General features: G+C 41.3%; 2 protein-coding genes across 5 annotated transcripts in view; one reads left to right on the top strand and one right to left on the bottom strand.

The window, feature by feature from the left end:
• The window catches only part of GPR137B (G protein-coupled receptor 137B), a 49,310-nt gene extending 43,675 nt beyond the window's left edge, over positions 1 to 5,635 (top strand). The window contains exons 8-9 of the mRNA XM_049645978.1: positions 2,951 to 3,075; positions 4,563 to 5,635. Of these exons, the coding sequence (XP_049501935.1) occupies positions 2,951 to 3,075; positions 4,563 to 4,683 (246 nt within the window). The 3' untranslated portion in view covers positions 4,684 to 5,635. The remainder of the gene's footprint in view (positions 1 to 2,950; positions 3,076 to 4,562) is intronic.
• Positions 5,636 to 11,696: 6,061 nt separating this feature from the next.
• The window catches only part of ERO1B (endoplasmic reticulum oxidoreductase 1 beta), a 63,053-nt gene continuing 49,649 nt past the window's right edge, over positions 11,697 to 25,100 (bottom strand). For 3 of the 4 annotated variants that reach the window (XM_049646104.1, XM_049646105.1, XM_049646107.1), the window contains 4 exons: positions 21,572 to 21,658; positions 20,512 to 20,645; positions 14,627 to 14,679; positions 11,697 to 12,028 (listed from right to left, as the gene is read on the bottom strand). In XM_049646104.1, coding sequence (XP_049502061.1) covers positions 11,709 to 12,028; positions 14,627 to 14,679; positions 20,512 to 20,645; positions 21,572 to 21,658 — 594 coding nt within the window. In that variant the 3' untranslated portion in view covers positions 11,697 to 11,708. Of the gene's footprint in view, positions 12,029 to 14,622; positions 14,680 to 20,511; positions 20,646 to 21,571; positions 21,659 to 25,100 lie in introns of all 4 variants that reach the window. The other variant, XM_049646106.1, reaches the window with a different exon arrangement.

Below are 25,100 nucleotides of genomic sequence, written 5' to 3'. Positions count from 1 at the left end.
CATGTTCCTATCTCCTCATTTTGTCTACTTCTGTTTTTTTTTTTTTTTTTTTTTAATTTTCATTTTTTTTAATATTTATTTTTGAGAGAGAGCGAGAGCATGAGCAGAGGGAGAGGGAGACAGAACCCGAAGCGGGCTCCAGGTTCCGAGCTGTCAGCACCAGACGAACTGTGAGATCATGACCTGAGCCAAAGTCGGGTACTTAATTGACTGAGCCACGCAGGCACCCCTGATTCTGTTAGAAAAGTCAGTTACTTTTCCTGCCCTTGAAAGTAGTAGTGGGCTGTGTACTTTTAAGAAGGTGGAACTGGCCCTTTTACAGAGGGGATGTCCCTCCACCGCCAAGCCCTGCCAGCCTGGATTGCTCCGCAAAGCGCACAAGTGGAATGTGCGTTGCCCGTGCAGTTTCGCGTGCGGGTCCTCTTCCACAGGGGACACGCAGCCTTGCGGAGACAGGCTGGCCAGGGCCGCTCTGCAGTGTGTACAGAGGGCAGGGCGTGCAGCTTCCATGAGGTGCAAGCATGCCCTGTGGGGGGTGACCCACCACTGCTGCCAGGACCCAGGCCCTGCGAAAACACACAGTAGGGATACTCGGCTTTGGCAACGTTTGTGACTGTCTTCCAGAGGAGGGGACCCGCGGCACCAGGGCTGAGGCAGGCCGTGGGTGCTGGCACGGTGCTGGCTCCCCCAGGTGGCTGTTTACTGCTGGGGGTGGGGGTGGGATAGGGAGGCTGTGTCTGCAGCCCCTTTGCTCCTGGAGGCGTCTCCCAGTGAAATCTGGCCCTCGGGTACGGGCCTTAAGGTTAGTGACCAACTCTGGCTCCCGTGAGCCCCAGGCATCTCTCAAACCGCAGCTTCCGGCTGTTTGGTGTGCTGTCTCGTTAAGAGTGGGGCACGGTTTCCCTCTGTCCCTCCTGCCTCTTCCGGAACTGAGCCTGGTGAGTTACGAAGTTCCAGGCTTTCAGTGCAGCCGGTTGTAAGAACGCAGGAAATTCGGCCCTTCTGGCTTCCAGAGCCACATGTTACGGGGATTCACTTCCCCATGCAGGCTCCGGAGGTGTGAGGAACCCTTTCTCTGCCCTCACTGTGCCCACAGGTCCTGGCCACCTGTAGATGGCATCGCCCATTAGCTCTCGAGCAGGATTCTGCTCTCCCTACGGTCTTTGACGTGACTCCTTCTCAGCGTTTACTTGTGGAGTTTGGTGTGTCAGTGTTTGAACTGTTTTCTGGGTTATTTACACCGATGTGTCATCTGCTTGTATCTGTGGGGTGAGGTGAGCTCAGGCCCCTCCGACTCTGCCGTCGTCCTGGAAGTTGGTGCCGCACGTTTTCTAAAAGACCTGCCAGACTCTTTTCCACAGTAGGTGCCCCATTTTACGTTCACACCCGTCGTGTGTGAACCTTCTGGCTCCTCCACCTCTTCCCCAGCGCTTGTTATTTGATTTTTTGATTCTCGATACCCTGGCTGGCTAGTACCTCGCTGTGTCTTTTGATTTGCATTTCCCTGATCACTGACAATGTTCAGCATCTTTTCACATGCTCATTGGGCATTTGTACATCGTCCTTGGAGAAATGTCTATTCAAATCCTTTGCTTCCCTTGCTTTTATAAAATAAGGAATCTTTAATGTTTGTTTATTTTTGAGAGAGAGAGAGAGAGAGAGAGAGAGAGAGAGAGAGAGTGAGTGAGTGGGGGAGGGGCAGAGAGAGAGAGACAGAGACACAGTCCGAAGCAGGCTCCAGGCTCTGAGCTCTCAGCACAGAGCCCGACGCGGGGCTCGAACTCACGGACCGCGAGATCATGACCTGAGCTGAAGTCGGACGCTTAACCGACAGCCACCCAGGTGCCCTGATCCTTTGCCCATTTTTAAATGGAGTTATTATTGAGTTGTAAGAGTTCTTTGTGTATTTTACATACAAGTCCCTTGTCATATAAGGGATTTTGCAAATATTTGCTCCCATTTTTGGGCTGTTTCTTCACTTTTTTGATGGTATCTTTTGAAGTTTTTAATTTTAATCATGTTTTTTTCTTTTGTTGCTCATGCTTTTGGTACCATTTCTGAGAATCCTTTGCCGAATTTCCTGGGTCACAAAGATCCGTGCCTTTATTTTTCTTCTCAACAATTTACAGGTTTTACTCTTACATTTAGGCCCTTGATCCGTTTTGAGTTACTTTTTGTATCTGTGTGAGGTTAGGGATCCAAATTCATTCTTCTGCAAAGACATTCTTGAACTGCTACAAATTGATAAATTTTCAGGCATCCCACCTTGTGTAAGTTGTTTCCTGTATTTGCTAGATTAGTCTTAGAAAAGGAGGCATTTCCATATAGATACCATCATATAGCAACCTTGTTTCAGACTCTTGTTTAACTCTAAAACAGACCAGTAGTGATACGCACAAGGATGTCAAACAAATTCTGTATTTTATGCCAGCTTTGGTTTGCCATATGATGCAGTTCTGATCTTCTGCTTAATGAAACTAGTCATTTGAAATCTTTTGAAAGGTGAGCTCAGCATGGGGAAACAGGATGAAAGGATTATAGAAGCAGGATATGGAAACTGGATACAAAACCTTCTCAAAATTATTTCATCATTATCGTTTCACTATTTTAACTTGTGGTAAATGCCCACATGTTTATAGAGGTTTGTAGCTAATTCGGGACTATGGAGTTTGGCTACTTTGGGCCGTGCCTGGTGTTTCAGTAAGGGATTGAAACAGTAATTCATTGTTGCAAGCAGAACTCTGAAAGATTTTGTCCATACTGAGAAAAGAAAAAGTTAACACCTCTTAAATATAAAAGCAACTAAAATGAACACTGTAGTTGAACAGGTACATCCTCCACTCAGATGGGCACAGAATCTTCAATTTCCAACAAGAAAGAATCTTCCTCGTCTTTGTCTAGAGGAAGGCATAGTGTCTCAAAGTAACGGAACAATTAACTGTCTTTCTAGACGAACCCTGGGATGGTCCCCAGCCACGGATTCAGCCCCAGATCTTACTTCTTTGATAACCCTCGAAGATACGATAGTGATGATGACCTTGCCTGGAACATCGCCCCTCAGGGACTTCAGGGAAGGTGAGACCCCAGTTCAAGGTAGAGAGGCATGGTTAGTAGGCGGAGGACTGCACTGGTGAAATCGATTCAACCCAAGAGAAAACGCCCATGTAAAATAGCCCTGGAGCTGGAGGCTGTGCGGCAAAGAGGAAATGGAGGGAGGAGAAGCCCCTGACTAGCAGACTAAGTGCAGCCTGAGAGGCCCGCCCCCAGGATTATGCTTCCTTACTCTGCGGCAGACAGGAGGGGCGGGAGCTACTGGGAGCTACTGGGGTTCCCTTCCCCCTTTTCAGCCTGTGATGCTTAGCCACTCCCCAGGGCCCAGTGATCATCGTGTCCCCTCTTGCGGCCTGTGAACCTGGGACTTCAGGGCCAGCAGCAGGGAGAGAAGCAAAAAGGGCTGAGCTGGTGCTTACCGAGCGCCTCTCTGCTGGGGCTTGTGGTCCCAGGACCCCGTTCGCTTGCTGTGAAAGGGAGGCTTCAGGCCTCTTTTCTTGGAAGTGTGTTTCTTGGAAGTGAAAGCTTATTATTATTATTTTTTTTTTTTTTGCAATCCTTTGTACATTTAAAGGGTGATCATTAACATTTTAACATAAATTATCCTCCCCCCTGCCAACTCCACCCTCAGGATGGAATGATAGAAGATAAGCTAGCTTTTTTACTCCTTATTACGAACAATAAATGTCCTTGGAAAACGTGAGAGGCGCCCTTGTGTTAGGGACACAGAACTGAGGAAAAGCTTGGGGGACACATGGTTTGCTCACTAGATGAGGGAGCAGCGAACCAGACAGAATCCAAGATGGTGCTTGGGGAAAGCACAGCAATCCACAGACCACAGCAGCAGATGTGTAGAACACAGAAATCTGGAGGGGAGCCAATAACCAAGGACTTCCCGAGGTCAAAAGTTGTTCTCACCCTCCTCCCTAGAATGTTCTCTCATCCCTTTCCCCCACCACATTTCCCTCTCGCTATGTGTGTCCCTCCCTGTCCTGCTGGCTCTCACCTGCCAAAGGCAGCCTAGAGCTGAGAGGGTCCTCACTCCCCTTGTGGAAGATGATCCCTTTTCTATTACATGGAACGTGAGAAGAATATAAAAAGTACACTGTTGAGGGCTTACTAGACGCTGAGATACTGTTCTAAGCACTTTACAGGTATTAACTCACAGAAGCCCAACAGGGCAGTTATTGATTCTACGAGTGTTCGACACATGACAAAAATCAGTGCGAAGTTACCTGTCCAGAGCGGTCAGACACAATTTGCTGGTGGAATATTTTGTTATACATAGTGATTGGCTTACGGTTCTAATACGATGCTTCTGGGCTGCACAGCGTTCAGTAGGTTTTTGCGGGTGAACTTCTGGCCACTGCACATGGACTTCAAGAAGCTACTTTAAAAAACTGGGCTTGTCTACACTTTATCTACAAAACCCCCAGTTCTGTCCATCTAAAATAGGTCATCAGGAGGAAGTACAGCGTTCCAAGTCACCAATATGTCTTTTTCTTTTTAAGTTTTGCTCCAGACTACTATGACTGGGGACAGCAAACAAACAGCTTCCTGGCACAGGTGGGAACTTTCCAACCAGACTCCATGTTGGATCCTGACAAGCCAAGCCAGGGGCAGCATCAGTAAAAAATTTTATGGAAGATTCCTCAAGTGAGAGGCTTCAGAGAGACTAACTTAATGACAGCTGAATTTTTAATAAGGCACTTTTCCTTAAGAAATAGGACTTGATTTTTATTTGTTACAGGTTTCTAATGGCTCCATAGGACTAAGCAATAATTTAGATTGATAAAAACCTTATTTTAGTACTAAAAAGTGAGCCTGGCCACCTATTTCAGTGGGTATAATTTAAACTTTAAAAAAATTCTGTACTTTTATAAAGATGTATTTTATATAACTTAATGCTAAAATATATACTAGGATTTTTTGAGAATGTTATTGCAATATATGTTTGTAGTTTGCACAGACTTTTATGCATAATTCACTTTAAAAGCATACAGTACATGGTCTGATGGTTGTTTAAGGCTTTTGGACTAAAGTGTTCTTTAGGTCCTCACCTCTTCGGGTCATGCAGATCCGAAGCTTCTGAATCAACTCAAAATACAGTTGACATCTCGGAAAGCCAGTTGCAACTCCAGTGTTAAAAGTTATGATGTAGGAGAATGTCCAGGACTTGTACCAGGTAATTGGCCCCTTCCTCTGAGTTAAGGTCCAGGCAGTTGTTCCCTCAACTAATCTCCTAAATTTTGCCAAAAAGGTGGTATCAACAGGGCACTAATGCATACGCTTCGGTGATGAGTCGGTGTGTTAAAAACCGAGTGGACTCACACTATTAAACGTGCTCTGCTCTATGTGGAAACTTTCCCTGGTTTTTCAGCCCGGTGAAATCTGATAAGCGGTACCTGAGGGCCTCTGCAGGACAGCGCCATTCCCAAAGCACCGATGGTTCCTTACCTTCAAGGAACAAAGGAGAGGTTCTCGCAAGGGGATGAGTCATAAATGCCCTTGATCCAGAAGACTCAACAGGTTTCCTGTAATTTCCCACCGTATCTCCGTATCTCGAGTAATGCCCTTTATTTTTAAATAGCGCTGCGAGCAGCCTATTAGAAACTGCAACTTTAAAAAGGGCAGTTTTCTGTAGCAGGATTCCTGCCTCTTAGCCACGCAAAAGGGTGTGTTCCAGACGATTGCTTAGAAGTCCTCTTCCGTTTAAATGAGACCCCTGTCCTCAAATACTGGTTCCCCAGCCACAGGTGCTACTCTGAAACCTCCAAGATCTTCTAGAAGTAAAACTGCCTCTAATGCAAAACCGTGGTGCATGGCTCTGTCAGTTGAATGCTCCGATCTTCTGTAAATCGGAGAGAAGGTACTAGAGGAAGTGCTGTTACCAGAAAGTATCTGCTCTGCCTACGAAATCTTACATCTCGGGACAGGAGGAGGAGATGAAGAGAAAGTTATATTAATAAGCTCTGCCTTCATGATGAAACCCATTTCAAAATGTCTTTTTTTTTGTGTGTGTGGTCTTCAGAAATAACATCTCTGGGCACTGATTTCATTCACAGAGATCAAGTCTACTTTCTCTTGATAGTATTTAAAATTGCCATCTCAAGTCATAAATGGTTTGTGATTGGGTTATGTCATTTGTACAGAACACGTTTATCCTGCAGAATCCCACATAACAGCATTCTTGCCTTTTAGTATATGGAAGAATTGGGGTCACACATCATTGAAAATAGTTACTGTCAGGGAAAATTGTACACTGAAGCAAAATTTGCACTGATTACTTGGGTTGCCTATTATATTGTAAGTTGTCATTCTAAATAGCTTTAAGAACACCTGAGTACTGTCTTTGTTACTAATACTTAGGAAAATTTAAAGGCAGCCCCGGCATATGCTTAAAACTTTAGATCATGCTTTCAGAAAGTACTTAAGATCATTCAAGGGTAGGTATATTTTTTTAATATAGTAATAAATCACTAAAATCATCCAATTATTCTACTCCTGCTGTATCAACACATTATTCTATCACTACTGGCAGGAAAATTAAATACCCAGCACTAACCGATAAAAGCCAAAATTCTATTTTTATGATAAAGCTATTTGAACTATTTTTTTTTTACTGGAAAGGATAAAAATGTTCTAAGAGCCTATATTTCTCTTCCCCTTTCTAAAAAGTATTGCTAAAGCACAAGTATTGTAAACACATCTAGAATGTAAAAAATAGGATTGTATCAAACTCTCTCCTAGTAAATGACCACGTGTACCCTGTGAAATGTTACAGGTATGGTATGAAAAGGGAAATGAAAATTTCCTTTAGTTTCCTAAGTGTTGTGAAATAGGTACACTAACAAAGCTACTACTGCTTACATGAAATATGAAAGGCTGGGGCGCCTGGGTGGCTCAGTCGGTTAAGTGGCTGGCTTCGGCTCAGGTCATGATCTCACAGTCCGTGAGTTCAAGCCCTGCGTCGGGCTCTGTGCTGACAGCTCAGAGCCTGGAGCCTGCTTCAGATTCTGTGTCTCCCTCTCTCTCTGATCCTCCCCTGTTCATGCTCTGTCTCTATCTCAAAAATAAATATTAAAAAAATTAAAAAAAAAGAAATATGAAAGGCTAAGAGAAGACAAGGAGTAGGGATTACTGGTTGTAAAATATCTACGTGTCCTCCTGTTTTAAGGCAACATGATGAAATTTAAACCCTGGTCGTTTAAAAGTTAAAAATGGGGAAGAGGCAGAGTCACTGAAAATTGTGGACTAAGTCTGATTCTGCGCTAAAAGGCTAAGTATTTCTGTGTACCTGCTGGAGATCTTGCAGAATGGGTGTGCACCCCTGCAGGTAACGGTCTACAGGTGCCAGCTGAGTCGTGTGGATACCTTTCATCGGCTCTTTTTTTCTTTCTACAATTAACCTGTTTAATTGAGCCAGTGATTGTGATACACGGAGCTGGGACTGTAAGAAGTTTTGACGGTTGCACTCTACACATCAATCATATTTAGTTATGCCAGTTCTCTCTTGAATGTATCAGGCACATTGTTAAAACTGGGCTTGTTTAGCTGCGTAAATCAGGGACACCTGCAAGTGCGTCCCCAGATACCCTTTTACCAAAATCCAACAGAACTGCTCTTTGTTGGCCTTGAACACTTAATTCCTATTAAGAGGAAAGGAATAAGCATTAGTAAATCCTAGAGCATGAAAAGTGCTTGGAGGAAAAGGTTCTCATTTATATTTACTCATAGTAGATATACTAGAATATTGCTTTTATTTTTTTAGAACATTGCTTTTATTTTTTCAATAAAGGTAAATTTACATTAGAATTAAATGGGTTTAAGTATTTGAACCTTTTTTGAAGGTTTCCAACTGAAGAAACTTTGTTTAAAAAATACCTTTTCACTTTAGAGGATGTATAATAAAACCTAGACAAGTGTCAGGTCCATCAAAGACCTAGCTCCTAGGCCTTTCCATTTTTTGTCCCAGGTTAGTGAGAATTTCACTAATTAAAAAAGTTTCTAACTGTGCACAATGCTATTTTAAGGCTTCTCATGGAAAGGATCAGGCTAAAATAATGGAATTCTCATCAGAAACCGTAAAGTGATTCAAGTGAGGAAACATTTAAGGAACGAAGGGAGTGGAACCCTGTCAGTGTCTATAGAGTGCTTATTATGTGCTAGACACTGGGATTATTGGGTGTTTGCCAGTCTGTGGGTCCAGGGTGTAAACTCAGCAGCACCCTTCCGTTAACTCTCCTCTCGGCCCGTAGCAGGAATATATGCAAAGGCCTTGTGCCAGTGGGTCAGAATACCTGGAAGCAGCTAAAGATGTCCCCGTACCCCCAACCTAGATATCACTGTGGATTCCCTGTGCCGGTCACACAGCTCCTCGGGGCCTGGGCCTTCACGGAGGGTCCCTCCGTGTGGAGTTCTGAGGTGGACCGCCCCGATCATCAATTAGGGGATCCAAGTCCTCGGATCCAAATCACCAGCTCCTGATGGAATCCACCTGGTTCCTCCAAAGCTGGATTTTCATCTTTTCTCTGACCTGTGGCTGAAACCTCTCCTCTCTCTGCCCAGAAACTGATGATACTTCATTCCAGCATAGCCTCCAAATCTGTCTTCCCTTTTGCAACGTTAAGGCTCAGAACATTAAGCCTCTTTATCTCCAGAACAGGTTTTCTGCCTCTGAACTTCAGCGTGGCCAAAACTGGAGATCAGATGCCTGCTTCCTCAAGCTAGATTTGTGACTTCCCTCTAAATCCCTCCCTTTCTCTGAACCTCAGTTTCCCGCGAATCTTGCTAACCGACAACAGCCCCTCCAGTCCCTTGGCGGTCCCCACATAGTGCTCCTTGAATTCGGGCATTAATTGAGATATAAAACGGTATGTTTAGGAAGAACAAATGTTTTGTCAGAGCCATTCAGTTTGTGTTACCGAGTACCTGTGGCCTGCTGTCCCCTTACTGAAGTTTGCAGACCCAACACCTACGCAGTGGAGAACACTTTCCCATTCGGAGGCATATTCTGTGAAGGAAATCCGTATGGAAAAGTTAAATAATTTATCCGAGTGCTGCCTGAAGAATGTGGACTCTGCTGTGAGCGAGGGGTGTTACTGTGTGATTTTAATCCATCTGTGACAACTTGATGGCATCGTCAGAGAGACACGAAGATGTGTTCACACTGAGGGCATCTTCTCTGCTAGACAGGTTTCTATGTTAGCTATTCCTGGGTGTGTCCTCGCTAGAAGCTAGGGATAGCCTAGTTAGGTTACGTAATTCATAAGCTACATGATGGCTGGGGTATTTGTCCCGACACCCACAACAGTGAATGAACAGTCCAATCCTGTTCTTGTGGTAGACTGTGTCTTTTTTAAGGGTAACTTCTTTGATTTGCACTTGTATCTGCTATGTATTGATTTGACAAGTATAATATTCCTATAACAGCCTATCCCTGTTTTCTTAGGAGTCTGACAGATATGTAGCTTTCGGGTAAAGAATTCATAATGGAATAAAAAAGGAAATAAGGATTTTACGTAAAGATAGCCTCTAGGAATCATTTGAGAACTCCATCTTAAAACAGGAGCATGGAGATGAAAATAGGTCTACACAGGCACTGCCTGCCCAGTCGTGGCCCTCACCTGTCTGGGCACTGGCAGGTGAAACACTGAAATAATGAACACAACAGGCAGTAAAAAGTAGATTCTTATCCGGTAAAGAATTAGGGACACATTAGGTGCTTAAAAGGGCAACTCTCCAGAGAAAACACCGAATAGGGTCAAGTTCTAGCATGGTCTGTGTGTTCAAGAATGTTTTTATAACTCATATGGAATAAAGCAAAGCTAAAGAAAACTGTTTTTTTTTTTTTTTAAAAGGGGAGGTTGGGGAGAAGAGGGGACCACCACACCAGATATTTAAACACAGACCCCGAGTAATTAAAATTTTAAACTGTGGTACTGGTACCTGAGTCAACAGGCCGATGCAGCGGAGAACCCAGATACAGACCTAAATGCATGTAGGGTGTTAGATACAATAAATGTAGCATCTCAGACTGGTGAGGACAAGATGAACTGTCCAGTAATGACACTGGAATAACTGAGTAATCAGGCAGGAAGAAATTGGGTCGAATCCATAACTTACACCCCATGCCAGGACATACTCCAAAGGAATCAAATTCCGATCTAAAAAAAGCCATGAAAGTTCTAAAAGAAAAGGTAGGTGAATCACTGCTCTGAAAGTAAGAAGGTATTCCTAACTCTGACTCAAAGTCCAGAAACCACTGAGAAACTGATAAATTAGACTGCATTAAAAAAAATTGCATGGCAAAGCTATCCTAAATAAGCCAAGTCACAAGACAGACACCAAATAGAAGAAAAAAAAAAAAATACAAAGGATTAATATCTGTAACAAAGCACTCGCAGAAACAGAAGATCAACGGTGTAGTACAAAAACGGGTAAAAGATACGAACACAGAAGGAAACATGTACAAACAACATGGATTTTAAACATGTTAAAAGGAGTCAGTCTCGCCGGTAATAAGAAAAATCAAAACTAAAACACACTGATACACAATTTTGTATCTATCAGAACAGCAAACATCAAACCCACATCCATGTAGGTAAGGTGGCGGGTAAGCAGGTAGATCCGTCAATCCGGTAAAATTGCCTCCGTGGAGGGAAACGGTCTATCTTTCAAAATTATGAATGTATATGGCCTGTGACCCAACAATTCCATTTTGCGGAATTTATTCTACAAGTACATATTTACATATGTGTGGAATGACACATGCCCATTAGTAGGGCGTTGGTTCATTAAACGACTGTCCATTCACACTATGGAATATCGAGCAGTTAGTGAAAAAAAAAAAAAAAGTTTATTTAATGAGTGAAGTAACTAGTGATACGGGAAGACTACCAAGAAAAATTAAGTGAATAAAAGCAGATGGTATGTATAGGATGCTACTCCTGGGTAAAAATGAGAGGCAAAATGAAGACTTTACATTTGTATTTGCTTGTGTAAAGCCCAAGTAGAGTGTGGATGGAAACCTAAGAGACCAAGGGCAGAGGCTGTGGTGAGGGGTGAAGGGTGGCGGAGGTCCGCAGTATGGGAGGTTGGCCAAGGACAGAAAGAAGACATTCCACTGTATGGCCTTTCCTATTTTTTGGTTTTTCAACCATGCGAATGCATTACTTATCTGGAAAATTAAAGAATATTTGAAAAGCCTTGTGACTCAAAACAAGTCCAAAAATACTCAAAGTCCCCAATTTTTAGTTGAGTATTATAAGCCAACTTCTGTGATAACACAGATACACTACATTCCGAGCAAGGGACATGGAGTCAGACTTGCTGGTTTTAAGCTTTAGTCCCACAACCTACAATTTGTGACTACGGACAAGTTAGTCATCCACTCTTCTGCGTTCTCTCCTAAAACGGATTAGTAACCGGACCTACGTACTGCTGCTGCCGCAGCGACCAGGAGCCGGAGGAAACCCTGCACGCTGGAGGCCGGTGGCTGCCATTCCGAGAAACCAGCTCTGACTGCTTCCGTCCTCTCTCAGTTCTCCACTAACTATAATCAAATCCTCAGCTCATCACAGGAAACATTTCAAAGGCGGGGTGGGGATGGGGGGCGGGGGGGGAAGGGAACAAGAAAAGAAAGATCGCAGAAACATTTACTTTAATTCACATTTTCTACAGTCTGGTGGGTACCACAACACATTATTAGAACGGTGTTCAAAATCAAAGCTGCACCTGTTCAGATCTGAAGCTAGAACGCACACCCACCTGCGGGCATGTCTGTGTCTGTGACGTTTCACCAAATCATTTCCGCGATCCCACGGAAGCAGTCTGCGTGCTGTGGTGGACAGCCAGGGGTTCCGCGGGCACTTCAGGCTGCAAACTGCCGAGCGCTGGACTGTCGGCTGTCCCCCAACTTCCAGCTGAAGGTGATGCTGACGTAGATGGAAACAGCTGTCCTTTCTCACAGTGGCACCTAGGTCAAGTCCAAAAATATGGCAGTGTTTCGTATACACACAGAGCTGACAAGTATTGAGTAATTCACAACGTTATCGTGTCAGCAGGTTTGACTTAAATTTCAAAGCTGAAAACTTAGTATTCTGTCTGATCCTCTTGATAATCTAAGAATCAACACAGGAGAAGCATTCAAATTTTATCAGTTTTAATATATAATATGTCTAACTTACATAGATGCCACTTACGGGGAAAAAAAAAATTAACCCATGCTGTTGAAGGAAGGAATTATTTTCCTTTTCTTCATTTTCATTACTTCATCAGCCGGTACAATCATTTCTGTCAGCTATAGTATCAAGTGCTGGATTTTTAAATCAGGTGACGAGAGGAAGACAAAATGTGGGAGGAGATACCAGCCACGTGTTTTCACGACACACTCAGTGCTCTAGTGTCCCTGCACAAGGGGGTCTGTGACTTAGAAAAACACATTATATCACAAAGATCATACAGTATCACCGGGCGCACAAAACAGAGGTTCCTACACATACATTTAGGAGATACACACATACGTGAAAATGTAGGCTGACCACCCCCCCCCCCAATCCAATTTGCGGTAAAATAAAGTTACATAAATTTCAGCTTAAGAACACTTCACTTGTTTATTTTCTTGGTAGTGAAAACATCCATTAAAACCCTGAAAAGAACTGAATCCTAACCTTTTAATTTCCTAGAACTCACTCTAATATACAATTTTTCCCAAGCTTCAAGCAAATCACATAAAGAAAAAAAGCAATAAATGGAAATGACCAAGGATTTTCTCCAGTCAACAGAATTTAAATAACAGTTTTATCTTTAACGGAGGGAACAGTAAAGTAACACTACCAAACGATTTTTTAAACTTACAGTAATAGACAAAGTGCAAAACTTTCACATTTTCTTAAACTCTGAATGAACACTAAGAATAATTCTTACTAATTTACCAATAAGATTACTTACTCACTTTTTACCTTAAGGTCCCCCTCTCCCACTGCACAATACTTACATTCCTAAGAATGAAAAGAAAAAGTAGAGAAGGCTCTCCAGTCAAGCGGGTCTGTTTTATTCGACTTAACAAACAAGTCACCACCATCAACAACAAAAAACCCCTGGGTCTATAAAGGTTAGAAATTGGGTAAGAAAATAATTAACTAGTGAGACCTTACTCCCCTTCAGCCATATCCCTCCAAGGGATGACCGAGTATTTTTCAAAGAGGGGTGAGCCAATGAAGCACAATTTAAAACACTCCACTAAATCATCAATGAACACATTTCAGACTCTGGCAGGTGAGATGTGGGTTTAAGAGCACTTCATAAAAGACTGAAGGAGAAATGTCCCCGCATTACTTCTACACAGATGCCTCCTTCCAAATTAATCTATCTCTAACAGCTTTAAAAAGAGTATTTTAAATATTAAGGATATCTAAACTCCAGCTTGAGAAAATAAGCTGAGGACTTGAGAGTCACTTGTTGGTACAAGTCCCACAAGGTACCATTTATATACAAGGGACTGAAAGGAAAAGAGAGGCAGGGACGGGGAGCATCACGGAGGCTTGAACTCCTCTACCTGCTTGAATGACCTACCGAAGATATTCAGGTTGACAGGGGATTGCATAGATTGTATTCTAAAATGAAATAAAAATAAAATTCCTTTAAAAATGCTTAATTTAAAAGAGTAAATTTTGTGCATATAATGTTTGAAGGCGGCGTTACAGATCCATATAATCCCATTCACATTTTATCAAGGCAAAACTTAAATATTTACGCGATTTTTTTGTTTTCTCAAAGTGAACAAAAATTCTGTAATTCGAGTACGGACAGAGAAATACAGAGTCAAAGGAAATGGGTATATAGGATAGGCTCTAGGTGAAGACCTGCCCACGGCACACTTGGGGGGTCCGGCCGGGCAGCCGGCACAGGGGATGGTGCTTTTTCACCTCTACTGAAGCAGGGCCTTTAGACCAAAACAGCCACAACAACAGCAACTAAAAATCTTACATAAACACCAGGGAAACTGAAGTTGAGGTCCTGGGGATGGGGATTCTTACACTGAAAGTACCATTCATCACACCGACTCGGCCTCCATGTTACAGAGGGTGACACCCGGAATGAGGCAAAGCTAATCCAAACACGTTTCAAAGATCACTGATAAATTTTTATCACGGATATCAGCTCTAAGCAACATTTGTTCTCTAGCTCTCTTCTTCCAGAACAGACTGCTAACAGTGTTATCAGGATGGTCATATAAGTTGGACAACTGGAAATCAAGGATAATAGAGTAAGAACAAAACCAGTTCTAAACAGAATAGCAGAATATTCAACGAGTGGAAACATGAAATTAAACACAGAATTAGTATAATTTACATGTTTTAAAAGCATATACTTCATTTATAAATATCTCTAATTGACAATCTATTAAGAATCATAAATATTCAAGTGAACATTTGAATTTTCTCTTTAAGAGTTCAGAATTCTTTCTTCAAGTCTTTGAAGATTAGTCTCCTTCTGCTGAATGTCCAAGACTAACAGGCTTCACAGTCACATTATGTCTCTAATTAGACATATAAAAGCCTTTATTACCTACTGTGTTGTAATAAGACTTTAAAATTCTGTAACTCTCTTATACTTGTAGAAAGCCTAGAAAAGAAAAAAAAAAAAAGAACATATTAGGACAGTTAATATGTGCACATATTTCAAATTATTGATACTGTGATATGAGCTATAATTTGAAAGCAAAATCCAAAATAAAAGAAGGTAAGTAACACTGAACAATGGAAGTTCCATTTTTAAATGAGCACGCTGTAATTAACGATTAAAGACTGACAAAACACACAGGTATGGTTCCTCAGTCTTGGCTTAGAAGGAGAAAAGGGAGCTATGTCACTTACTAACAACAGATTCTAGACTAATGACGGGAACCGTGATATGAATAACTCATTACAATAAAGAATCTCAAATCATTTACAGTTGGTCATATAAATTCATTGTGCACCTTCCTCTCCAAATATTCAGTCCTTCCCTGTCGCTCCCCAAACACACTATAGGTGACCCTTGAGCACAGGTTTGAACTGCAAGGGGCCACTTACACAAAGATTTTTTTCAATAAATACAGTACTGTAAATGTATTTTCTCTTATGATTTGCTTAATAACCTTTCTTCTCTCCAGCTTACTTTATTCTAAGACTACAGTACATAATACATATAATGTATGAAATAGGTGTTATTAGACTGCTTATGCTATTTGTAAGGTTTTACTGATCAACAGTAGACTATTAATAGTTACAATTTGGGGGAATCCAAAGTTATACGTGGATTTTTTACCACATGGGGGGACTATTAGCCCCACGAGGTAAAGATGGTTTATTTATCTCATGGTGAATACCTGTGCCCTATGCCCATCAATATTGAAGGTGTTCAATAAGTAATTACTGAATCAGTTAATGAATGCATGCATGCTTCTGGGTCCAGGCCCAAAAATTCTGGAATGGGAATCACAAAAAATAATTCTATAAGCTCAGTTAGCCTATGTACAATTTAGGGCTGACAGAATAAAGTCTAATGTTTTTCTTTCTAGAACATAAGATGATGTAGTATTCAGTATTAAATGTCTTTCTTTCCTCTAAGTACTTAATATGTTTTCTTATATCAAAAGCTTAGGATATGCCAGGCAATGTCCTGAGCGCATCACACACATACTCTCAGTCATCAGGAAAAAATTCTACAAGGTAGATAAAATTAACCTTGATGTCCTATTTGAGGAAAACTGAGGCTCAAATAAATCAGTACTTTTTCAGGGTCACCCAACTAATACATGGGTTCCAACCTGTCCATCATATCCCATGACCACACAGCCTCTCAAAAAGTCCATGCTCTCTAGAGTCTCAACAATGTTTTCTTTATACTCTTCTAAGATGCTTGCAAGATGTGGATTAATAGAAAATGAATTCTTACTCTAATCCTCAGAATATTAAAGGATTGAAACAGTTTTTGATTATCAGAAAAAAGCAGTATAATTATTAAACAAAATAAATGTGTAAAATCATGTGTGTTAAAGTACCTACTTCTAAAAAAAACCTGTCAAAATACATATGAAGGTACAGCAAAGAAACCAAGGCCCAAAACTAAAGAAAAGATTGCTGAGTAAATAGCAGGAGGGGTGTTCAGAATGAAAAAGCATGCTCGAAGTCTGATTTAGACACAGACGGCAGAGGATCAGAAAGCTCCAAGGTTACACACAAATTAACCACAGGGATTCCTTTCACCCAGAGACCACACACTGGCCAGCACTGCCAGGGGCCATCACAGCACAGTCTCTGTGGAGAGGAGTCCCAGACCTCACAACGTATTACCCAAGAGACGTGTGACACCTTTGTACACAGGAGGGCACGGGCGCACCTGTGTCTACCTGCTGCTTCTCTCTTTCAGAGGCGCGTTACAGGATATCGTAACACCCAACGGGTATATTAATGCCGTATGCAAACCATTTGATACAAATGTAGAAACTAGCAAAAAATGGCTGTTCGTGTAGGAAAGATACTTACAGAGTATTCAAGATACAGAAACCACATTTTCCCTGGAAAATGGCTGAAATGGCTTCAGTTCAGTGGCTAGAACTGAAGACAGTGCACATCGTATGTCCCTGCTCACCAGCATCACGTGACAGAGCAATGTGGTGCTGGGTGCCCTGAGCTAAAACTGTATTAAATAGGCTGTTGGGGGGCGCCTGGGTGGCGCAGTCGGTTAAGCGTCCGACTTCAGCCAGGTCACGATCTCGCGGTCCGTGAGTTCGAGCCCCGCGTCAGGCTCTGGGCTGATGGCTCGGAGCCTGGACCCTGTTTCCGATTCTGTGTCTCCCTCTCTGCCCCTCCCCCGTTCATGCTCTGTCTCTCTCTGTCCCAAAAATAAATAAAAAACGTTGAAAAAAGAAAATTTTTAAATAGGCTGTTGGACAGAGAAAACTATGAATTCACTTATGTAAAGCTAATGCACAACCTCCCCGAGGTATAACACAATAATTTGTATGTGTTAGTGTAGCCAGTCATTTACTATTTAAATGGACTGAGGGGCGCCTGGGTGGCTCAGTCGGTTAAGTGTCCGACTTCAGCTTAGGTCGTGATCCTACGGTTTGTGGGTTTGAGCCCCGCATTGGGCTCTGTGCTGCCAGTGTGGAGCCTGGAGCCTGCTTCGGATCCTCTGTCCTTCCCTCTCTTTGCCCCCACCCCCACTCTTGCATGCTCTCTCTCAAAAACAAGCAAGCAAACAAACAAACAAACACAAGAAACAAAAACACCCAAACATTTAAAAAACAAATGGACTGATAATCAGGTAAAGATATAATGAACAAATCCAATAACAATTAGTAACAAAAACTGTTACATTCTTTAAGAAAAAAATAAATGTACAGGATTCATATGAATTAAAAAAATAAAGCTCAACTAAGATTAAGAGGAGAGTGGGGCTAAGTTAATTGCAGTGTGTCCTTATAACAGAATATTGGCACATATTTAAAAGAGAGAGACAAGCCAAGACACAGACTCTTAACTATAAGAGAACAAACTGATGGTCACTAGAGGGGAGGGGATAGAGGGATGGGTTAAGCAGGGATGGGAATTAAGGAATGCACTTGTGATGAGCACGTGATGTATGGAAGTGTGGAGTCACTATACTGTACAGCTGAAATTAATATAACACTGTATGTTAACTATACTGGAACTGAAAAACCTCATAAAAAATACAATAATGCTTATGTTTTTGGAAGTTGCTAAGAAAGTAAACTTTAAAGCTTGTCACAAGAACAACATTTCTGTAACTGTCATGACGGATGTTAACTAGTCTTACTGTAGTAAAAATCCCACAATACATACAAACAGCAAATCATTATGTCGTGCACCTAAAACTAATATAATATTTTCTTCTCAAAAAGAAAAAGAATAATCCTTATTAAAAAATGTAATCGTATCAGGAAATGATTGTAATACAATGCCAAATAGAACAGGAAAATACATAAAAAGTATGCTTTCAGCACTATGAACAACAGCCAAGTTATAGAAAGAGCCCAAAATGTCCATCAACTGGCAAATGGATAAAGAAGATGTGGTTTATATACACAATGGAATACTACTCAGTGATGAAAAAGAATGAAATCTTCCCATCTGTAACTAAGTGGATGGCACTGGAGGGTATTATTGCTGAGTGAAATAAATCACTCAGAGAAAGACAAATAACACATGTTCTCACTCATATATGGGATTTGAGAAACTTAATAGGACCATGGGGAAAGGGAAGGAAAAAAAAGATAGTTACACACTGAGAGGGAGCCAAACCCTGAAAGACTCTTAAATACAGAGAACAAACTGAGGGTTGAGGGGGGGGCAGGGTAGAAGGGAAAATGGGTGATGGGCCTTGAGGAGGGCACTTGTTGGGATAAGCACTGGGGTGTTGTATGTAAGTGATGAATCATGGGAATCTACTCCCAAAGCCAAGAGCACACTGTATACTCTGTATGTTAGCTAACCTGACAATAAATTATATGTATAAACAAAAGTATGTTTTCAATTCTGTTAACACCTACACACATATATGCGTACACACACAAATATTTTACTTAGAAGTAGGGGGAAAATACACATGAAAAATACAACAAATGTTGAAATAGTCCTGGGTAGTGGGAATATGAATGAGTTTTAAATTTATTTTTAAAATTATACTCTCATATGTTTTTCTAAATTTTTTTATAATGACCATGAATTACTTTTATAATTGGGAGTGGGGGGGAAGAGGATTATTTTAAGAGCTTTAAAAAGCACATGAATAAACTAGTGTTTGTGTTTCCCTGGGGAAGAAAAAGGAGATTAAATTAGGCTGTATTTTTGTGTGACCATCCCAGCCTGAGTGTCACTGCCCTTAGCAGAACAGTTTCCCCACATCTGGTGAGACACAAAGACAATTTTTTAAATACTCGAAAACAAGAGCACTGAACCTCCACTGGTTTGTAAATCCCCATCACCAGGACCCCTACCATGGAATTCAGGTAGCATCCTGTAGTTTTAGGAGCACGGTCATGTCTAATCTCAGGTCATCATCACGTTAGCTCTGGGAGACGACTTTCTATCATCCATCTGTCACAGAGAGGGGCACAAGCTGGAAGAGCGAAGTCATTTGCCTGAGCTCACACGACCAGTACACGGCAGGCCTGGGATTCTAGAACTCCAAACCGCAGACTCAGAGTCTGGTTGTCTTTAAAAAACAGTAAGAGAGAACACCAGGCTCTGGATACAGAACTAGAGCCAGAAGGGTTGCATTTATGAATATTCTCTAGGAGACTCAGAGAAATCTGAGGACGTGAACATCTGTTTTTTTCCTCAATTTAATTTGGATTTAAAATGCTTAAATTGTTTAAAATCTTTTTCATTTAAGGGGTGCCTGAGTGGCTCATTTGGTTAAGCGTCCGACTTTGGCTCAGGTCATGATCTCACAGTTTGTGGGTTTGAGCCCCGCGTCAGGCTTTATGCTGACAGCTCAGAGCCTGGAGCTCACTTCAGATTCTGTGTCTCCCTCTCTCTCTGCCCCGCCCCAGCTCATGCTCTGTCTCTCTCAAAACTAAATGTTAAAAAAAAAATTCAAAAATATTTTTCATTTAAATTTCATTTAAATAGTTTAATTCAGTTTCTCCTGTTCCATCTTACTCATAGGCCTCATAAGTGAGTGAACTAAATTTTCCATCAGGCACTAATCACTGATGTCCTATGTCCTCTGTCATATGCCTGAAATCCCAACCTACAGAGTCATCTTTAAATACACAGGAGCAACAGGTGATATCTAAGATGGGGAAGAGCCAATTTAATTTAATGGCCCCGTTTTAACTCAAAAATGCACGTTAAGAAAACCTAAGAAATGATTTCTGCATCATGCGGTTCCCTATTTTTTAAAACAATTCTTCCTTGACTTGACTTTGGGATTCTTTTCCTTCTGCTCTGTATTCTCAGTTCACTGGTACTGCAGGCCTCTCTGGGGGAAAACTCAAATTCTGTTTGAAACCATCTGTATGCAAACCAGAAGCGAACTCTGTGTCTGTGCTGGGAGAATGGGGTAAGAATGAACGAAGGGAAAATGCCGCCTCGGCTTAGGAAAGAGAAAGCAGTGAGAAGGTGTCGTCTGTTTCTTTGATCACCATCTCAACCCAGCTTTCCTTTCCTTACTCCTGCTGCTGTGTGCCAACAGGCTACAGCCAGCTGAAGGGAGTATTATCAGGAGACTATCTGCCCCACGACACTGAGAAGGCGATCGGACTTTACTCATTTTTCCTGGGACCTGCGCAGACCCTGGACGGTGTGGACAGGTAGGACGCCATAGAATTCTTTCTCTTTGTCAACCAAACAAAGCAAATGACGTTAGCAGAGAAGATGATCTTTGTGGTCCTGCTGAAGCCGGCAAAACCCAAGAAGTCTTCACTGTGAAAACCGTTCTTACCTCCCGAAAGCATTTAAAAGAGCAACTATTTCCTGTCGGGTGAGTTGGAAGCCTTTAGATGGGCTGTTCTCTGGAAGCTTTTGGATTTCTTTTTCAGAGAATAGGATCTTCAGGGCAGTTCCTAAACCCTGAGTCTAAAGAAAATAGTGATACATGTTAACAATTAAATTCCTGTAGTAATAATTACTATAAAGGTTAAAAGGAATATGCAGTCACTGTGATGAGAGTCAAGAAATTCATATGAACTGAACTTTTCACCAAAATGTTAAACTGAAATTACAGTTTCTACTTCCTCACACATTATGTATATGATAAATGTATCTAAACTATTAAGGAACCTGAATAACTTAACACTTGTCGGACATAAATTACTAAAATGCTTTAACCTAGAAAATATCCCATTAGAATAACAGTGTTCACTATGTAACCCTGAAAGCAATCTTTATGGCCCCTAGCAATTCAAAACGTAGAAGCTATTAGTGAAAACCACACTTCAAATTTTATCAATTATTAGAACTAAAGAAAAAATTTTGTCTCTTGATCTTTCCAGGACTTCTTGTCATACTTGTAAAGAAATAAGATAAAGTATCAAACAATCCTTTTCACACTGAATAGACACAGAAATGGGCCTGCTTGGCAGAACTCCTCTTTTATGTGGGTTCAAGTCCCCCATCAGGCTCTGTGCTGACAGCTCAGAGCCCGGAGCCTGCTTCGGATTCCGTGTGTGTCTCTCCCTCTCTGCCCCAACCCCGCTCACACTCTGTCTCTCTCTCAAAAATAAACGTTAAAAAAAAAAAAGAAGAAGAAGAAATGAATCTGAGATTGTACCAATAGAAACAAATACAATAACACCAAAATCATTAACACAGACAGGAGAGACATTCTTACACATATAACACAGATTTAATATATTCATCTTTTTCATCGAAGAAGCAGGAAATCCACACTTTCGATCCTCTATTTCAGTGAACAATGAGGGCACTGTACTAAAAACCTGCAACTTCCCGGGAGGAAAATTTAAGGTTAGTAATAGTTTTAAAACAGAAGACAAAATACAAACCTGCAATTTCCCCCATAATCTGCATTTGTCACATCCAACGCAGTCCATTATTCGGGAGATGTTCTTGAAGTGCAAGCGGAACTCCTCCTAACGTGCAGAACATATTTTTTATGCTCATTAGAGGTTTAAAATTAAACTGCATTGGTCTGAATTGTAAGAAATAAAAGTTCTGAAGCTTATTAATGAAGGAGTTTCTCAACAGCAAAGAAAAAAAATATTTGCATTTGTAGGACATAACATGGTACATAAAACGGACCACAGAAGTTTATACAAGTCATTCTATGTATTAACACAAATGTTTTATTGAGGTGCTACTCTCTACAAAGTAACACTATGGGAGAAAGGAACATAAATGATAGGTGGGTTTTACTCTGAAGGAACTTCACTGCTGCCTCCATTTGATATCTGCATAGAACAAGGGGTAAATACCTCTCTATTACGTTTGGCTTATTTTTCACATATTGCTTGCGTGAGGCCACATCGGAAAGCCGGCCTTAGACCAATGATCAATTTTCATCCTTCCCCTTAGAACCACACACTGTAATGGGTGCTCCATCAGCCCCGGTGATCACAGGGCTGTGCGATCCCCACATTTGCTAGGCAGCCTCTGCAGGGACGGCTGCCTACTGGACCTTGTATTGTGCTGTAACTCTTTCCTACACAGGAGAGACTCTAAATCATGGTTTCTAGGACTCTAAGACCAGTCTCCTCTGAGGCTAACACTAGTTAAGAGAGTTTCCTCATCTTTTGCATTTGGCAAACAAAGAAAATCAATTTCATTTCATTGTACCGAGGTAAACACTTTACTGTATGAAGCTAGAGGCAAGCGGCCTGAAAACTCTGGCCACCAGAAGCCCTGTCCGGCTGCCCAAAGGGTTCCCAAGAAGCAGTATCCCAGCCACAAGACAACAGAAAGAACACAAGTCCTCTGCTCTCCATTCTCATATAGTTTGTGTTCTTAGGAGCAGATGGAAAAGTGAACTGAAGTCCCCCTTTATACCCTTTGAAAAACAGCAAACACAATTTCCAGCAATTTCTAGCTGAAAGCTAGTTCCTTTCTCACTCCCACCTTCCTCCTCCACAGAAAGATCCAGTTATCCAAAAGTATAACATTTGTATAAATACTTAGAAAATAGGCAGCAATACAAAAACATATTAATGTTGTATTACATACCCCAACAGCAACATGCCCCTCAAATAATCATCAAACAAAACAATCTTCCAAAACTAAAATAGAGTTGTATTTAGTATACAGGGGACTGTTACTTCACTTCAGAAGCCCCTAGAAACCCCTTCCAGAGTGAAGCATCACTCGGTGCTAATTTAGTAGTTCTTGTAGTATATCCACAACTAAGACATCTCCGAGGCAAGTGTGTTGCAGAATTCAGAATTTTCCAAATTTCAGAAATACAGTACATACAGGATTTATTACGAAACATGACACCGGAGTGTGTGGCAAAACCTAGTCATCAAATACATTAATGTTTCTGTTGCAAAATGTAAGAATACTCATACACAGCGGAATTTTTAAAAAACACTATGAATACTCATGTATAAGTTCTGGTCAGGTTTTGCTAACAAATTAATTTGCACCAAACAGAAGAAAAACGTTACCGTGTTGGAGCTTTCTGGATTTCAGAACTGCTTACAAAGGACTGTGGAGCTGCACTAGAAGACTATTTGCCAGTCCATTTCCACTATTTTTATGAACATTTTAGGGGTAGAGTGTATTCCCTAACATACTGTAAGCAAATGAAAATAAAGAGCTGCCAACATGAAGTTTGATAAGGTTCCTTAAATATAGTCTCCTTCTGATATCCTAGGTTAGCAGGTAATTTTTTTGCCTTTTAGGTCAGTCCATAAAGACAAAGACATAATAGTTCCAGAAACTGGAACATTCCAGAAGATATCCCATTAAATAAACTTTAGAAAAAATACAGTATTTATTGCCTTCAAAATGGCTAACAGTTCATGATTTTAGAATCAAAACAGGACACACTGTGATTTTAAAGTAAGAAAACTTGCTCTCAAGATAAAGACCTTTAAAAAGACATTTACACTGATACATGAATTCAGCAAAGTTTCAGGATACAAAATCAATGTACAGAAATCAGTTGCATTCTTATACACTAACAATGAAGCAACAGAAAGACAAAGAAACTGATCCCATTCACAACTGCACCAAGAAGCATAAAATATCTAGGAATAAATCTAACCAAAGATGTAAAAGATCTGTATGCTGAAAACTATAGAAAGCTTATGAAGGGAATTGAAGAAGATATAAAGAAATGGAAAGACATTCCCTGCTCATGGATTGGAAGAATAAATATTGTCAAAATGTCAATACTACCCAAAGCTATCTACACATTCAATGCAATCCCAATCAAAATTGCACCAGCATTCTTCTCGAAAAAAGTCTCTTTAACAAATGGTGCTGGGAGAACTGGACAGCAACATGCAGAAGGTTGAAACTAGACCACTTTCTCACACCATTCACAAAAATAAACTCAAAATGGATAAAGGACCTGAATGTGAGACAGGAAACCATCAAAAACCCTAGAGGAGAAAGCAGGAAAAGACCTCTCTGACCTCAGCCGTAGCAATCTCTTACTCGACACATCCCCAAAGGCAAGGGAATTAAAAGCAAAAATGAATTACTGGGACCTTATGAAGATAAAAATCTTCTGCACAGCAAAGGAAACAACCAACAAAACTAAAAGGCAACCAACGGAATGGGAAAAGATATTTGCAAATGACATATTGGACAAAGGGCTAGTATCCAAAATCTATAAAGAGCTCACCAAACTCCACACCCGAAAAACAAATAACCCAGTGAAGAAATGGGCAGAAAACATAAATAGACACTTCTCTAAAGAAGACATCCGGATGGCCAACAGGCACATGAAAAGATGCTCAACGTCGCTCCTCATCAGGGAAATACAAATCAAAAACCACACTCAGATATCACCTCACGCCAGTCAGAGTGACCAAAATGAACAAATCAGGAGACTGTAGATGCTGGAGAGGATGTGGAGAAACGGGAACCCTCTTGCACTGTTGGTGGGAATGCAAATTGGTGCAGCCACTCTGGAAAGCAGTGTGGAGGTTCCTCAGAAAATTAAAAATAGACCTACCCTACGACCCAGCAATAGCACTGCTAGGAATTTACCCAAGGGATACAGGAGTACTGATGCATAGGGGCACTTGTACCCCAATGTTTATAGCAGCACTCTCAACAATAGCCAAATTATGGAAAGAGCCTAAATGTCCATCAACTGATGAGTGGATAAAGAAATTGTGGTGTATATACACAATGGAATACTACGTGGCAATGAGAAAGAATGAAATATGGCCTTTTGTAGCAACGTGGATGGAACTGGAGAGTGTGATGCTAAGTGAAATAAGCCATACAGAGAAAGACAGATACCATATGGTTTCACTCTTAGGTGGATCCTGAGAAACTTAACAGAAACCCATGGGGGAGGGGAAGGAAAAAAAAAAAAAAAAGAGGTTAGAGTGGGAGAGAGCC

This window comes from Panthera uncia, chromosome D2 (genome assembly GCF_023721935.1).
Source record: "Panthera uncia isolate 11264 chromosome D2, Puncia_PCG_1.0, whole genome shotgun sequence".
NCBI classification, from domain to species: Eukaryota; Metazoa; Chordata; class Mammalia; order Carnivora; family Felidae; genus Panthera; species Panthera uncia.
This window is presented reverse-complemented; position numbering and strand designations above follow the sequence as displayed.